This window comes from Rhagoletis pomonella, unplaced genomic scaffold (genome assembly GCF_013731165.1).
Source record: "Rhagoletis pomonella isolate Grant_MI unplaced genomic scaffold, Rhpom_1.0 Rhpom_scaffold_00003, whole genome shotgun sequence".
NCBI classification, from domain to species: Eukaryota; Metazoa; Arthropoda; class Insecta; order Diptera; family Tephritidae; genus Rhagoletis; species Rhagoletis pomonella.
Genome location: NW_023458557.1, coordinates 23038009 through 23055853, shown reverse-complemented (window position 1 = coordinate 23055853; position 17845 = coordinate 23038009). Strand labels below are relative to the sequence as shown.

General features: G+C 39.9%; 1 protein-coding gene across 1 annotated transcript; it reads right to left on the bottom strand.

Moving 5' to 3' along the window:
• Positions 1–6157: 6157 nt before the first annotated feature.
• Positions 6158–11326, bottom strand: LOC118736111 (putative uncharacterized protein DDB_G0292292). Its single transcript, XM_036466212.1, has 3 exons — positions 10967–11326; positions 6377–6809; positions 6158–6303 (listed from the first exon to the last, which is right to left on the bottom strand). The coding sequence occupies exons 1-3, from the start codon at positions 11324–11326 to the stop codon at positions 6158–6160; spliced, it is 939 nt and encodes a 312-aa protein (XP_036322105.1).
• Positions 11327–17845: the final 6519 nt, after the last annotated feature.

Here is a 17845-nt window from a genome sequence, read left to right as displayed (position 1 = left end):
TCGGCTCGTAATAGTCGCCAGTAATACAGCCTCTTCTATAGTTGGTTACTTGCTGGAGGATTCCTACAGCGATGCTCGCTCCGCGGCTGTCTTTAATAAGAACGCTCAAAATATGCACAAAATTGTATTTCTCCCGCGCGGTAACTACTTGCGCTTAAACTAAACACTTTCGTTTCTCGTCAAGAGGTTAAGAGTAAATTTTATTAGTTTTAAAAGTAAAAAATTAATTAGCACAAATTTCCGTGTCAGAAGGGCTAGAAAGCCTATATCGAATTGAATTACATTCGTTTTTTCACGCGGTTTTATGTACCTGTCGAACGTATGTTCCAACAGGGCTACCAACATTACGACGGCGCTGAATAGTGCTGCCGTATTGTTAGCGGTGCCATTACATCACCGTCCTTGAGAAAAGATTTTTGCGAGGTGATCAGGCTTGCAAGAATCGTTCGATTCAGGGCAATGCAAAATTGATAGGGAGGAACGAGATATTTATTAATAATATTGTAAGTATGTTTCCTTCCCCTTTTAACTCGTTCGTCCATATAAATTTTCGGCTGTAATAAAGAGTTAAAAACGTATGTTAAATAATTGACAACATTATTATATCTACTTAGCTAATTGAGTTAATTTACAATATCAATTTTATATTAAAGAATATACATAAGTGTGAGTTAAATAAATGTTTTTTTTTTTATTTGCTAATTGTATACAATATATGAATTTGTAAATTTGTAAATATGAATTTACATAACTATTCGTATAACAATTAATACATTATCATTTTTTTTTTGCTTAATTTGAGTTTTTCTTTCTTTTTTTCTCTTGTGTTATATTAATGATATATAAAAATACTTATGTGTACGGTTTATTAAGCCAAAAGTTGAATCTAAATATACTTTATTTTTAAGTATCTATTATTCATTCCAAATGAAAATTTTTGTTTTCAAATAGATTTACATGATAATCCATGAGTTATTTCGCAATGTTGTACACATGTACATATTTTAACTAATTATTCAGAGTAATTCTAACAATAATAATAGTTTATATATCTCTTGTGTGACGTGACTGATTTATTTTGGGTCAAAATTGAATGTTACTTGTATATTTTAAATAAATTCATTATAAAGTAAGTTATGTGACTTTTTGAATGCGGTTTTTGTGAACCGTTTTTAATTTATTTTTGGTCTTGTCGAAAACCGTAACATTTGCACCATCTACTTTCTGTACAACATAAGGACCTAAATAAATATTGCTATGTTTATCTCTAGGTTCCTTTTGTATTAAAACCGTAGCTTTTTCTTTAATTAGTACCGGACGCGCATTTTTATCAAATGACTTCTTCGATTGGATTTTATGTTTTGGTGCGAGTTCTTAAGCGAGTGCATGAGATCTTTGCAACGATACTTTACTTATTTTGCATAATTATCAACGTTGTAAATTGGATCAATTTTAATTTTTTGTACTTTGTCGCTTCGTAAAACAGCGTTTTTACCAAAAATCAGTTCAAATGGAGTTAATTTATTATCAAAAACTGTGTTTGAGGTTGTGTTATGCAAAAAAGTAAAATATTTCAAATATGTATCCCAGTCGGAATATGATTCGTTTAAAAATGCTCGTAAGTACTCGTTAAATACTATATTATTTCGTTCTATTGTACCTACAGTTTCGTGATGGTGTGCTGTCGAAAAGTCATGTTTAATTTTTAAAAGTTTGGTTAATTCAGCAAAAAGTTCGTTTTTATATTCAGTCCCTAAATCAGATTTTATAGAGTGCATAATACCATATATTAAAATGAAACTTTCAAAAATTGCTGATGCAACAGTTTTAGCACTTTTATCTGGTATTGGAACAGTAACTAAATATTTTGAGAGATCGCAAATAATGGTAACTGCGAACTTATTACCATATTTCGATTCTGGTAAAGGTCCTATTGTATCGATAACAACAATATCAAACGGTTTATTCGGCGTTGGGGTTAGTACAAGTTTTTCTTTAACTTTCGGTTTTACTTTATTTAAAAGACATTTTTGACAATTTTTAACATATCTTGCGACATAACGGGTGATATTTTTCCAGTAATATTTTGTTCTAAGTTTCGTATAAAGCTTTTTCATGCCACAGTGACCTCCTGATATTGCGTCGTCGTGATAAATGGTCATTAGTTTTATTTTTTTGTCATTTTCAGTCAGTGTTAAAACTATTTGTAATGATTTTAAAATTGTGTTCCCGCGACTTTTTAAGCTAGCAATTGTGAAATGACGGAAAAATTCATCGTCTTTTGGCCATTCAATCTCCTTAATTCTGTGTTTGCTGGCTTCAATTTCAAGCCTCGAAAGTAAATTATCGAAACTCATTATTTCGTTAGCAAAGACATAATTAAGTAACTCGAGTTTTTTATGTTTAATATGTGCACAAATTCGTAAATTTTTAATTTTATTATCTTTATCATAAGTAATTTCTGATCTAATACGCGGTATCTTTTTTGGATAGTTGTAAGAAAATTTATCATAAACGTTTAATGTCTCCTGGTTTTCGTTTTAGTTATTATCTGTATTTTGAGTAATTTCATTTTCTCTTCTAGTCATTGATCTCGTCTGTACTGCAAAAATACTTTTCGTTGATTCCCTTATTTCGTCTATCGTTATACTTGAGAGTGCGTCTGCGCCAACGTTTAATTTTCCTTTAGTATACTCAATAGTAAAATTGTACTCTGCTAGTTCTAACCTTATTCTTGAAAGTTTTGAAGAGGGGTCTTTCATATTGAATAGGTATACCAAAACATATAGGTTAATCGCAACCTTGCTGTTCTTGGCTAAGTATAGCGCCACACCCTGTTTTTGAAAAATCAACTGTAATAATAAATTGCTTTGTAAAGTCTGGATATTGTAGCAGTTTCGGTGACATTAAGGCTGATCGCAACGCTTGAAAAGCTGTATCACATTTCTCATCCCAAACAAATTCTACTCTTTTCCTACTTAATTTGTTCAAAGGTGCTGCCAGAGTTGCAAAATTATAAAAAAACCTTCGGTAATAATTTGCAAATGCGACAAAACCTCGTACTGCATCTTTGTCAGTAGGTTTAGTATACTTTTTAATTGCAACTATTTTTGAATCGTCTGGCAGCAGACCTTTTGCTGAACATTTGTGCACTAAAAACGTTACTTCGGGCCTGAGAAAATTACATTTTTTTGGGTTTAATTTTAAGTTGAAACTTGGATAAGTTTCGAAAACTTTCGCTTAATTTTTAATGTGATGTGCTTCGCTGCAGCCTATAACAATTATGTCATCTACATATAAAAATGCTACGTTGGGTGGAATACCAGAAAAAGCTATACTCATCATTCGCGAGAATGAGTTGGGTGCTATACTTAAACCGAATGGCAATACTTTCCATCGAAATGCTCCACGGTCTGTGCTAAAAGAAGTTATATCACGTGAATCTTCATGCAAGGGGATTTGGTGAAATCCGGAAAATAGATCTAAAGTAGAAAAATATTTAGCTCTGCCAAGTAAGTTTGCAATAAGTTTTTTATTGACTGCGCGGAAATCAACGCACATACGAAATGCTTTTTGAACATTGATAGATTTTTAGGAACCAAAATTAGAGAACTATTGTAATTTGAATAACTTCCTTCAATTAAATCGTTATCTAGTAATATGTTAACTTGGCGAGTTATCTCTTCACGTTGGGAATATGGTAGACGATAGTTTTGTGGTGACAGGTAATAAGATCAACGGAAATAAGGTCAATTGACTTTATTTCCCACCCTGGTGCAAAATAAACTCAATTGACATTATTACCTTTTTAAAAACGAAATAAAATCCATTGCACGCGCACCCCGCGCGACCGGCGCGCACACCACGTCACGATAAATCCACCTAAGCTTTAACTGTCATCAGTGATATTAATGCTACCTTATATAACGACAGGTAATAAGTCCCAGATGGTTTCTAAAATCACAAATTAGTTTTTGTGCAAACTGCAGATAGAGGGTATTAATACATTCAAGCCCTCGATATTTCACATTTTTATATTTGTAAGTTATTGGAAGCAGGGATGCCAACTTAGCTCAAACCGTGCCAGTTGTCCCTATTTTACTTCAAATTGCACTTCATTTTTCAATTTGGAACAAAGTGCCAAAATGGCACTTTTGTAAAAAAGAATAACATTTCAATACATGTTTGTGAAATCCTTTGCGTGCACTTCTTTTTCTCAACTAAAATTTTCTAATTTATAAAGGCTATTCAACTGGTTTATCTTATTTTATGATTGCACTTTTGTTTGGAAAATGTAGCTTTATTTTATTGCTAAATGTGAATGATTAAAAGGAATGACACCTTCTTTGGCACTTTTATTTTTCTATTTGGCACAAATTTGGCACTTTTTTATCCTCAATATTGCACCTCATAACTAAAGATAGTTGGCAGCCCTGATTGGAAGATTTCTGCTGTGTTTTGGGACAACAACTTGTCTGCAGTAAAAAACCATATAATTTGTGTTTCATAAGTGTGTGAAAACCAATCTATTAACTTATATGATCTCGGATCCGATATTAAATAATCAATAATTGTTTATACCCGCATTTTGGCACATTGGCTCGTTGAGTGTGCCATCTAATAAATAGTGTCGTCATTCTCCTTAGCTGCTTTTAAATGATGTCGTCACAAATTGCTGGCGGAGACATGAATACAGTGTAAGAAAATTCTTTTTCTATAATTATTTCCTTATAGAATGGGTGGTTTCTTTTCCAACTTAGACATTCCGAGTTCGTTCAAAATATGCTAATTTAAAAAACAGAATTGTTTCCGTGTTCCTCCGGGGTTTTTGGACATGGACTGTTTCTTCAATTTAATAGTGTTCGTTTATTTTTGTGGAAACGAAACATGTTTTGCAAGTTATGGATATTTCTCGTATTCCAGCTGTGCGCAGGCGTCTAGTTTCAATTGGTGGTAGTTCATGATTGTGTGTGGATTAATATCACAACACTGAGGATTTGGCAATAACCTTTTGCGATTGCCCCGTAAGTGTTGTTTTTTAATAGATGAAAAAGGTTATTGCCAAATCCTCAGTGTTATGATATTAATCCACATACAATCATGAACTACCACCATTTGATTTTATTAAAAAAATTTAAATTACGAATATGTAAAAACACGATGCGAAAAACTAAACGCCTGCACACAGCTGGAATACGAGAAAAATTTGAAGAAAGAGTGTAGAAATGATCCATAACTTGCAAAACATTTTTCGTTTCCACAAAAATAAAGCGAACACTATTAAATTGATGAAACAGTCCATGTCCAAAAACCCCGGAGGAACACTGAAAGAATTCTGTGTTTTAAATTAGCATATTTTGAACGAATTCGGAATGTCTAAGGTGGAAAAGAAACCAACCTTTCTATAAGGAAACAATTATAGAAAAAGAATTTTCTTAAACTGTATTCATGTCTCCGCCAGCAATTTGTGACGACATCATTTAAAAGCAGCTAAGGAGAATGACGACACTATTTATTAGATGGCACACTCAACGAGCCAATGTGCCAAAATGCGGGTATAAACAATTGTTGATTATTTAATATCGGAATCGAGATCATATAAGTTAATAGATTGGTTTTCACACACTTTTAAAACGCAAATTATATGCTTTTTTACTGCAGACAAGTTGTTGCCCCAAATCACAGCAGAAATGTTCCAATCAGGGCTGCCAACTATCTTTAGTTATAAGGTGCAATATTGAGGATAAAAGAGTGTCAATTGACTTTATTTCGCACCAGGGTGGGAAATAAAGTCAATTGACCTTATTTCCGTTGATCTTATTACCTGTCACCTATGTTAAAATCGTCATTTACTACATGTAAAGTATGTTTAATTTAAAAGTCAGTAAAAGTCAAGTTTACTGTAATCGTACCCAAAGTAGAAACAGTATTAGAAGTGACACCGGTAATGTCAATTATATCGTTTGTATTTATAGGAAAATGGTTATCAGTGCTAAAGTTTTTTATTAGAGAAATGTCGGCTTGCGTGTCGACTAAAAACGTACAAAATTTGTTTGACCCATTAATTTTCAATTCGATAATGTCAGAGTAATTCAAATTTAAGCAATAAATGCCGTTTGTAGAAAAATATTAATCTAATTGTCCAATTCTTCCGCCCTCAGTGTTCGCTCCTGGGGGCGTGGGCGTTTAAAGCGCGCACATAAGCATTATTGCGTGAATTTGGACGTCTACTACTATTATTGTTGCTGTTATTATTTCGATTATTGTTGCCTGATGACCGATTATTATTGTTGAAATTGTTACCTATTGAAATTAGAGTTATTTTGTCTGTGATTGTTATTGTTGTACCGATTGAAGTTTTGACCTCTGAAGCTACCTCTAAAACTATTTGTCTCGTTTACTCGGGATCGAAACGCTAACACTTGAGGCTCTTTCACTTGATTATTTTGTTCGACTATCATTTTTGCCACTACGTCCTTTGAATCACTGAAGGTAGTTGACGATAAAATTGATTTTACCAAATCCCATCGAGTATTAAGTCTACAAACGTTAACTGTTTGCTCGACTGTCATTTCATGGGCCTTAGATTGTGTCATACCTTCAATGATCAAAGAACTCTCTAATGCATCCGAAAGCTCTTCGACACGCTTAGCAAATTCCGTATAACTGTTATTTGTGACATGTAAAGATGCAATTTTCCCAGCTACAACTTTCGAGTTGTCTGGCTTTATTCTGTTTCTCAACGCATCATTGATTTGTCGAACTGAGTTAACCTCGGTTGGAATTGCTTCACGTGCCTTGCCGTCGAGCTTCGATTTTAAAAATGATATAAAAGTTATATTTAAATTTTCGTCTGCAAAATCTTCTATTAAATTAATTTTGTCGATAAATGATTCAAGTGCTAGCGGATCGTCATTGTAATTTTCCCTAATGATTGAGGCACAAACACTAATAAAGGATTTTTCTGTTCAGTGGTAGCCATGTCTAAAAATTCTTGAAAAGTTGTCGGAATATTTGGTGAACTGGTAGCTGTTGACGGCTGTTGTTGTTGTAGCGGCACTACTAAGCCCCGCCTGTTTCGGGTCAACTTTTAATCATTATCGTCAAGCTCAACTAACGGTAGGCCCAGGAAACGAGCTGTTTCGATGGGGTCGGACCAAAGGGAGAGGGGTGTTAGTTGAGTCGGATTGAGCTGGCATGTGAAGAGGTGGTTGGTGTCGTGGGGGCAGTCTCCACATGCCGGGCACTCATTTGGGATGTTTGGGTCGAGTCTGGACAGGTAGCTGTTTAGGCGGCTACAATATCCAGACCGTAACTGAGCCAGGGTAACGCGGGTCTCTCTAGGTAGTTGAAGCTGCGTCTCTTCCACAGGTGGTGATTGGGCTCCGATAACGACATTCTTAGGCCGGGAGTCGAGGTAGGTGGAGACTGACTCCCTATGAATGTCGTTAATCGCTTGTCTGTACGTCATTGGGTCCAGTGGTTGGTCTGTGTGGGTCTGGACTGCGTCCTTGTACACGAATAGGTGCCCCCTGACGTGCCTGGGCGGAGGCTCCTCCTCCAGCAGTGGTCTGTTGGGGTGTTCGCTTCTGTGACACCCCACCAGAAACTGCTTACAGAGCATTTTGTTGTGTTCCCTTACGGGGAGCACTTGGGCCTCGCTGTGTAGGTGGTGCTCAGGCGTCATCAGAAGGCACCCAGGCGCTGCGTCCAACTAGTCCCCGGTGACCAAACTGGCGCTGCATAATTTAGAACCGGCCGGCCAATTGCCTTGTATGTTGCCAGCAACGTTTCTTTGTCTTTGCCCCAAGTGCTGCCGGCGAGCGACTTGAGGACCTTGTTGCGGCTCTGTACTTTGTTGACAACTGCGGTTGTGTGCGCGGAGAAGGAGAGCCGGCTATCAAAGGTAACCCCTAAAATTTTTGGGTTGTTCACCGTCGGTATAGGTGTGCCGTCAACGTGAATGCCTAGTTCTAGCCTGACCTCCTTCGTCCAGGTGGTGAAGAGGGTCGCCGTTGATTTCGTTGGGGAGAGGGTTAGGCTCCTTGCAGTGAAGAAGCGAGAAAGGCTGGAGAGATAGCCGTTTACTTTTGAGCAGAGGTCATCAATTCCATTCCCAGACGCCAAAATCGAACAATCATCAGCGTACGAGATCAGGGAAACTCCTTCAGGAGGCTGGGGGAGTTTCGAGATGTAGAAGTTAAAAAGTAAGGGGGAGAGAACACCACCTTGTGGAACCCCTTGTTTTATTCTTCTTGGTTTCGAGGTTTGATCTCTGAAGATTACTGATGATTGTCGACCACTCATATAATTCGCCGGCCATCGCTTCAGTCCCTGTGGGAGAGAGGAGGCCTCAATGTCTTCTAGCAGCGTGGAATGGCAGACGGTGTCAAACGCCTTTGACAAGTCCAACGCTACTAGGACAGTTCTCTCACAGGGGGGGTTACGATTTAGGCCACGAGTCTGGGTGTTAATGGCGTTAAGTGCTGTTGTTGTGCTGTGCACTTTACGGAAGCCATGCTGATGTTTCGCTGGGGTTAGGTGGCAGGTGAAGTATGGGAGCAGCAGGGCCTCAAAGGGGGGAAAGGAGCGTTATCGGGCGATAAGAGTCTCCTCTGTTGGCGGGCTTCCCCGGTTTCAGCAGTGGGACCACTCTCCCTGATTTCCACACATCAGGAATGATGAGAGTGGTCATAGACAAATTGAGGACCTCCGTGAGGTATGCTACTCCCACAGGCCCCAAATGTTTCAACATCAGCATACAGATTCCGTCGGGTCCAATGGCTTTGGAGGCTTTCGCCTTCCCGATGGCCCCCTTCACTTCACCGCTGGTGAAAACAAGTGGTGCACTGTTTTTGGGCAGTTCGTGCAGCCTCCTGGTCACTCGACGTTTGGCCTTGTCTACCGAAGGATGCAGTGTGAATTGCCGACTAAAATAGTTCGCGCATTTCTTCGGGTCCGACGAAGCGTGACCTTCGAATGAGATTTCCACTCTGTCATCACGCTTCGTCGGGTTGGACAAGGACCTCACGGTTGACCAGAGCTTACTCACACCAGAGGTGAAGTTACAGGCCTTCAAGTGCTCTTCCCACTTTTTCCGCTTATGTTGATTTACCAGTTGCCGAATCTACAAATTAAGGTCCCTCAAGCGAGGGCCCCGGGGTCGACCTGGCGTAGGTGGTCACGCTCATTTGCTAGTACAGCTGCTTCAGCCGGGAAATTTGGGCGGACTTCCGCGATACGTCCGGACGGTATGAAGCGAGCTGCTGCGGCAGTGACTACCCTGGGGAACTGGCGTTCGCCAGCATGTACGTCTGTGGGTGTGGGGAGGGCGGCGAAGCTGCTCTCGGTAACTTCCGCGAAGCCGTTCCAATCAGCTTTGTTGAAGTTGGTGTAGGTTCGGTGATCCGCGGGAGCAAAGTCGGTGGGCTTATTGATCGAGATGACTATGGGCAGATGGTCTGATGCTAACATATAATGATAACCAGCGCTAGAAATTGTTAGGTCTGGCGAGCTGCTGCAGCTGCCCACAATCCTGGTGGGGGCGTCGTCGTTCATGGTGCCGAATTTCGAATCGTCTATCTGCTCAGCCAAAATGTTTCCCCTCCGATCATTGGCGAGGCTTGAATGCCAAAGATCGTGGTGCGCATTGAAGTCACCTACTACCAATCGGTTTTCGCCTCTGAGTAGCGCACCTATGTCAGGGAGATATCCAGCCGGGCAGCAGGTGACAGGGGGTATGTACACGTTAAATATTTCGAGCTCGACATCGCCTGACCGGACAGCTATGCCCTGACATTCTAGGGTAGTGTCCCTTGGGTCGATGTCTTCTTCGATTAGCCGATACTGCACTGTGTGGTGTAGAATGAACGCTAATCCTCCACCATTATCTCGCTCGCGATCTTTACGGAGCACATTGTAGGCGGCGCAACCCAACACAGTTGAGTTGCTGTGCGACTTCGTTTCTTGGACCGCAGCTATCAATATGCCGTGCCGACCCATGAAGACTGCTATCTCCTCAGTCTTGCTCTGGAGTCCGTTGCAGTTGAGTTGGAGTACGTTCGTATGCCTTGGGAGGCTGGTCGCGATACGGGGAGGGAGGGAAGTGTGGGGCCTACCTTGGACCTGTTGCGCCTGACGCAGTTGCTGTTGCAGCCTGATGGTAGGTGGCTGCGATATGGGCGTTGTTGTCTGGGCCGGCGGTGCACTACAGCAAGGGGCGCTGTAGTTGGTAGTCCACTCGCGAGTGGTGCGTAGACCAGAACATAGCCGGAAGTGGCACCAGCCAAGGCATGTGTTGCATTTGACTGATGTCACATTCCGGTATATTCTGTTCTGGCACACGGAGCAGATGGTGTGGGCAACCAGTAGCTGCTGTTTGGCTCGCGCTCGCGAGTGGGACCGGCCGGTAGGTTGTGTGGGTGGGGTGTGTTGGGAGGTTTTGTTGCTCAGGGGAGCTTCTGGGGGCCGTGCAGGCTCTTCGGGCGCTAGGTCGCACCCGTGCATTACGCGAGTGGGTAGCCGTGGAGGCTGATTGTGCCATTTGGCTTGAGCAACAGGGAGCCACAAAGTTTGTGGTCCACTCCCGGTGAGACCTAAGGCCAGAGCAGGTTCTTAGGTGACTCCATCCGTTGCAGGAGTTGCACCTAACCGAAGTGGAGTTCGGGTGGAGTCGATTCTGGCAAACACAGCAGAAGTAAATTTCAGGTCCGGGGTTGGGCTCTACGCCCGCCCGGAGAAGAAGGATGCGGAGCAATCCGGCTGCAAGGTATTGCTCCATGGACGAATAATGATTGGTGGGTATCGTCGATCTAGACGGGGTTAGATCGCCGAAACAACAGCCCTTGGTCGGGTAAAACCCGAGTCATTCCGGTACGTAGAACCGGCTGTCGAACGGCTCGTCGGATACAGTTAGGAGATCTTTAAATGATGGAAGTGAAGTACTTCTTTTAAGACTGAATTGTACCGAAGCTTCTGACTTGGCGTCACTAAACTCTTCTGACTCAGAGTCAGCTAAGTCTGATTGGCGAATTAGCGATAAGCTATCCGATGGAATCCTAACGCGACAATTCAGTTTAGTAAAGCACTTTGCTAACTGTTCCTTACAACGGGCTAACTTAACTTGAACTTCCTTGAGATTACAGGTATGAGCCAAACTATTGCCAATAACTAGTAGCAAAATATTATTGTAAGCTTTGATAAGCGAATATTTGTATTCGTTTAATTTTTTCGCATTCGTAGACAACGGTATATTTTGTAAAAGACGCTTAGTAATCTTATCAAAATCTGCTTTATATGCTTTAAATTCTATATCAAATTCGCTCATAACCGGCTAATCTCTAAGAAGTGGAGGCCCAAACTTGCAAAACAAGCTATCGCTCACCATGTTCAAATTAAAATGTCAAAAAGAAATAGAATTGTGAAAAATACTTATGTTTTTCTCAGTAGGTCATCGGCTGAAAATTTGCATGCAAAAATAGGGACGTTTTCATGCAGTGGGAATATTGGGTTATATTCACACGCAATTGCAAAAATTTTAAATTGGTTTAAAAATTGTTTGTATTTATGAAATAATTGTCGTGTCAATTATACATGTACATCGGTATATGGTAAAAAGTAGTAAAGTAGGTATGTTGAATTAAAGTTTGGTATTTTGAATAAAAAGCATTGGGAAATTGAATCGATAAAAATTTAGCAAAAACAGTATTAAGTCACTTATACCTAGGTGGATACATTAATCATTTTAGTTATAAAAATTTTGAAACGTGAAAATTGAAAATTTTATGAAAAAAGAAAAATTTGCCATTGGGTATATTACCTCATTTAATTCAAGATGGCATTATGAATATGCATAAAAAGAGATGTATTAATCACATCTTGAAATATTTATTTAAATAATTGAATAATAAAAATAAATTTGAAAAAGGGGTTGAATCCCTCATGTCACTTACAGCTAAATATTGAAAATGTAGTTAGAAAAATGGGTTTAATACCGTAAATCGCTTAAATCTAAATAATGATGATGAAGTTGAAAAAATGGGTTTAATCCCCTGAACCTCTTATAGCTAAATAATGAAAAAATGAATTTGAAAAATGGCTTTAATGCCTTGAATCACTTAAAGCTAAAAAAAATTGAGCATAGGTTGAAAAATAGGTTTAATACCTCAAACCACTTAAAACTAAATATTGAAAATGAATTCGAAAAGTGGCTTTAAAGCCTTTCAATTAGAGTTCAGTACTGAAAATGAATTTGAAAAAAAAATAAAGTTAAGAAATCGAAATTTTTCACACGTGCGTGTGTCGGTCTAATGTGCCGTAGTCGCAAAAAAAATGGTAGGTATTACAAAAATGTGTTAAAAAGGAATATACATGAGTACACCCATATTTAAATTTTTTTAAATCTAATCGAACCACCCGCTGCTACGATCCCTCGCTGCTGTCTCATCGCCTTTAAAATGCCTTCTGCTGCTTTGTAATAATTTCGGTGTTGTTGTTAATTGGCTATAGCGAGTTGATTCGTGTGCTTGATGGACTTGCACGACTGTACTTTGGTGGTGTGGTTTCTTTAACTGTTACGTACGCATATGTATGTATGTATAACGGACGCTCACTAAATGGCGTCAGGTGCCGATATGCAAATATGTATTTGCTTGTTCTGCCGTTGTTGTTGGCAGCAGTACTTCCTGTTGTGCCCAGTACAGTTGCTGAACGGACACCGTGCCGTTTTATGTGCCGTTTTAAATGGCGTTATGCGGCTTATGAGGTACTGCTGGTGTAGGTGATGGCACGGCTCCCCGTTATGCGAGAATATGCACGGGACAAAAATGCAGCGCGGGTTTTTGTGCGGCGCTATGCGGGTGACGTTGAACTGCACCCCGTTATTGTCTACCGCAATGAAATCCTGCTCCCCACCACCACCACTGTGTCGTAACAGAAGCACATCGGACACGCCTGCCGTTCAGGGTGTCAAAAAATTGATTCCCCCATGGTCACACTCACCGTCACGGTCGCTATGTTGGGCCCTCAGCCCGCTCATTGAGCACAATTCACCCGCACGTAGGAAAACTACCACTCGCTTACCCGGAACCTCCTTGTGACGCGTCTTCCTGGAGGATTCCTACAGAGATACTCGCTCTGCGGCTGTCTTTAATAAGAAATATTATGCACAAAATTGTATTTTTCCCGCGCGGTAACTACTTGCTACTAGTTTTAAAAGTAAAAAATTAATTAGCACGAATTTCCGTGTCCGAAGGGCTAGAAAGCGTATATCGAATTGAATTAACATTCGTTTTTTCACTCGGTTTTATGTACCTGTGGAACGTATGTTCCAACAGGGCTACCAACATTACGACGGCGCTGAATAGTTCTGCCGTATTGTTAGCGGTGCCATTACAAGGCACACAAACACCGGACATTGACGCGACGGAGCTCCATCTGCCTCGGAAGACAAGAGCAACAATAGCCCAACTTCGCTCTGAACTCTTACCTGAGTAGGCTAAATGCGAATGTGCCGAATGAATGTCCGGCATGCGGAGAGACCCCTCACGACTCGAAACATCTCTTCGTATGCCCGGAAAAACCCCACAACCCTAACAGCGCTGTCCCTGTGGGCCGACCCCATAGAGGCTGCACGCTTCTTGGGGCTGCCGTTAGTGGAACTCGACGACAACGACTGAGATACCAACCGATCTGGGGGGATTTTTTGTAGCCGCTACAACAACAACAACAACTAGTCTGTAAGAAACTAGTTCTGTAGACTGAAATTAATAAATAAATAAAGAAATATACATACATACATGGTTCTCTATAGATCCGTATGTACTATATAAATTTAAAAAAATAAAAAAAATTAAAAAGTTAAGATACTGGAGTAATTTATTTCGCTATTAATAAATTTCTGTAATAACCTTATCTACCGTTATGTTAAATTACGGGGTTCTTACTATTTTTTGCGGATTATAGATTGAAAACTAGGGTGGTCTACTATTTTCCAACAGTTTTACCCATCAACTCCCAGCAGAATAGGCCTTTTTGACCCACTATTTAAAAAATGACTTATAGATGGTTAAAATTTCCACTAAAATATTAAGCGCAAAATTTTCCTAAGGATAACCGAAAGTAATGAAAAATACTAGTAATATCCACCAAGAAGGGGGAACTTTAACCCTGTGTTGAAAACATTGCGATGCGATGGAGCAAAACCTTTCTGGGGTTTGCCCACCACTTGTGAATGCTAACATACGTTTTCACACAGCCACCTAGAACTTGTATACATCTGTGGGATCCCGGAATAAAATAACTTACTTATTTAAAATCTGTTTAAAAAATATTAAATTCTTTATTAAAGAAAAAATACACAAGAACATCAATTTGTTTTTGTTTTACCTCCAATAATCGAGGAGTTAGATGCAATAAGGGCCCTTCTGTTAAAACTTCTTTCTGAGATATTATCGTTCAAGTTTTTTGTTGTGTGTCAACTTTCTTGTTGTTGTAGTAATATGTAAAAAAGGAATATTGTTATGGTATTGAAAAATTTTTTTATATATTCTGTAGTAGTAGTTCCTTCAAGCGATGCATTTCATGAAAATTTTGTACAAAATTCCTTAGGCGCCGAACGCCGCCGCCGCCTCGCCGATATTTTCGTAACTCGGCGGCGGCGCGTGAGTAATGACAAAAAACCGCGGCGGCGGCGGCGTGTCTCGGCGGCGTATACCTCTAGCAGGCATAAGCAAAAAATACCAAAAACGAAAAAAAATAATTTTTTTTTTTCATAAAAAACCTTTGTTGAGAGAAATGCATAATTAATGCTAAGGAAATTTATATTATGTCTTCTTGTTCTTTATTGGCGCTGTAACCGCCTAAGCAATTTTGGCCGAGTCCAAAATAACACGAAAGTCATTTCTCTTCTGTGCTAACTGACGCCAATTGGAAATGCCAAGGGAAGCCAAGCCCTTCCCCACCTGGTCTTTCCAACGCAGAGGAGGCCTTCCTCTTCCTCTGTTACCAGCATCGCGGCCCGCGTTGAATATTTTCAGAGCAGGAGCGTTTCTGTCCATTCGAACGACATGGCCAAGCCAGAAAGTACAAATTATTCACCCGTATGCAGTAATCCGAAAGTTTGTAGTTACGAATTCGTAGCTCCGATGGTATGCTGTAGTCCGATCGTAACTATCAACGGCGTTGGCAAATAAAATAGTGAAATTCGAAGTTCTTTACCAGCTGCTTTGACAGAAACAAATCAAAATAAATATAATCGCAAGAGAACAGTGAAATTAAAAAAATTGTTTAATCGCATTTGAAAAGGCTTTTCCTTAATTAAGTAAAATATAATGGATTCAGTGGCCAGTGCACATTTGTCTCTGGAGGAAGAACATGCTGCAGTCAACTGTTGCATTGATATACAAAAGAGATTGCTTTGAGATTGTTCTGATCGATTTAGCTTAAATGATAAAATGTAAGCTCCCTCCTTTTAAGGGCCTCCATTTCACTAGATATTGTGCCGCTTTAACTCTTGCAACGCTTTCCCAAAATTCCACCACATCTTCTTTAGCTTCTTTTACAAAGCCTCGAGCAATGTCCGGCCTTTCGCCAATGCATTCCACCAGTTTTTCGTATTGCGAGCGATTTGTTGTGATCTTCGACCTGATAATTTTGTAAACATTTAATAATAAACTTTTTTTCTATTCACACTTCAACTTAAATATATATTTTTGCGTTTACACACTTTATTTAATTGATATTTTAATGCAATTTGTTTCGCTCCGACACGAGTTGCTATTCGTACATAATTTCCGACAAATACATAAAAATGACAACTATATGTGGGATTCAGGCATACCAACGTTACGAATTTCGAAGATGACCTACGAATTTTGAAATTACGATACGACAACACGGATTTCAGCATGCAAATTTTACGATTCGTAGCAAAATCGAATATACGACGGATTACAGCATAGGGGTGATTACCTTTAATTTGATATACATATATGGAGCACAATGCTCTATATTTCCGTTTATTAAATAAGATTATAATGTCAAATGATATTTTTGATGAATACCTTTTTCTGTAAAGCATTACTTTGAATACTTTATAATGCGACCCTGACAGAATATAACACACAACACATACAAGAGAAACGAACAAGAAGGAGACGAGTGAGTGAACCGCGAACGAGGACAGTCGATTGGACATAAGACATTTTTCGATATTGAATGTTGATAAAAAACCACGCAGTAACTTTAAAAAGACGAGTGTACATTTGATTGACTCGGGATTCTTGACAATTTTCAGAAGCGGGTAAATAGCCCAAGTGCGTGAAAAAAACGTGTGCGCGTATCCGTTAGTAAAAATCTGCGTAAGAACAATTGTGTAACTTAAACTAAAAATAGACAGAATCGGTAATTTGAATGTGGTACAACTGCGTGAAAAGTTGCGGGATGCTGGTTTGCCCACGTCAAGCAACAAGGCAAAATTAATCGAGCGGTGGTATGAACACCAGAATAGTGAAAGATTTTCAAGTGCACTAAATGAAAGCGTAGAACGGCGGTTGAACCAATTGGAAAACGCTCTCCAATCGGTGCGTGTTGGGGCAAGTGCGGTCAGTGCTATACCATTGAGTACATCCTCACCAACACCTGTTGGGTGTTTGGGAGATAACTGCAGTGTACAGGAGATCATGACGGGCAGGGCAATATGGGAACCTGTAAGCATGCCTGTACATGCTGCGCGGCAAGCTATGCCGATAAACGAAGGCAGAGCAACGTTAGGTTCAAATTCTGCGCAAGCAGCGACGTCGATTCCGCGTCATGTCCAGTTCGCCGAATCATCGGTTGCAACGTCGCGAAATTTTGAAAGTAACCCCATTTGGGCAGCGTCAACGTCAGCGGGGGAAAGAGTAAATTCAACGACATATTCGTTCGCTCATATGGGGCATACAGAACGAAATGAAAATCAGAACATTGAGTTTGCAACAATGTCTTCACAGGGTGTACGGGGCAATACAATGCCAACATACGTATATGCGAATGATGTGTTCGCGCCGTCTCGTTATTTGCCACAAAGTGGGAATTGGGACAATCGTTTTATTTCTAACGGCTTCGGGAAAGTAAATGACATTATACAAATCCTGCCATCGTTTGATCCGAATGATAAATCGTTGTCGTCGGTGCAGTTTGTCGGTCGGGTCGAGCAACTATTACATGTGTATGAGTGGGAAGAGAAGATACTTCTTTTTGCAGTACAAGCAAAATTAAAGGGTGCTGCAAAAATGTGGATAGATTCCGCACCAGTTGTGTATGTAAATTGGTCGCATTTTGTGAAAGATTTTCTTGATCACTTTCCGTCAGTGATTAATTCAGCTGATGTCCTAATCGAACTAATGAGTATGCGGCGAAGGGTAAATGAAACCTCTGAAAGGTTTTATTATCGCGTGTTGGCTAAAGGTCATCAAGGTCGGGTGGATGACCAAGCGATCATAAAGTATGTCATAAACGGGTTAAACGATACGGATATGAAAAAGTGTCTATCAGTGGCAAGGTATGCTACGTGTATCGATTTATTATATGCGATTAAAAACTATTGTGCTTATAATGTCGCGAAGAATAGCGCGCCGGTTAAGCAGACAATGCAATACAATAAAATCAAACGTTCGACAAATGAAAAGAAGTCGAAGGGTGACATTATTTGCTATAATTGTCGTAAAACAGGCCACATATCGCGGGAATGTAGTGAGAAGAAACAGAAACCAAAATGTGGAAAGTGTGGTGAAATTGGTCACCGTATAAGAGATTGCACAGGGCAAAAACAAAAATCCGAAAAGTGCAACGCGATTGAAGACGAACC

What these genes read in the sequence shown, in the direction of transcription:
- LOC118736111 (XM_036466212.1), bottom strand. Translation starts at nt 11,326, where the DNA reads ATGAGCGAATTTGATATAGAATTTAAAGCATATAAAGCAGATTTTGAT. An exon ending in ACGCCAAGTCAGAAGCTTCG is followed by an intron (nt 6,810 to 10,966) that starts GTACAATTCAGT and finishes TTAAAATCGAAG; the next exon opens with CTCGACGGCAAGGCACGTGA. An exon ending in CGAGACAAATAGTTTTAGAG is followed by an intron (nt 6,304 to 6,376) that starts GTAGCTTCAGAG and finishes TAATTTCAATAG; the next exon opens with GTAACAATTTCAACAATAAT.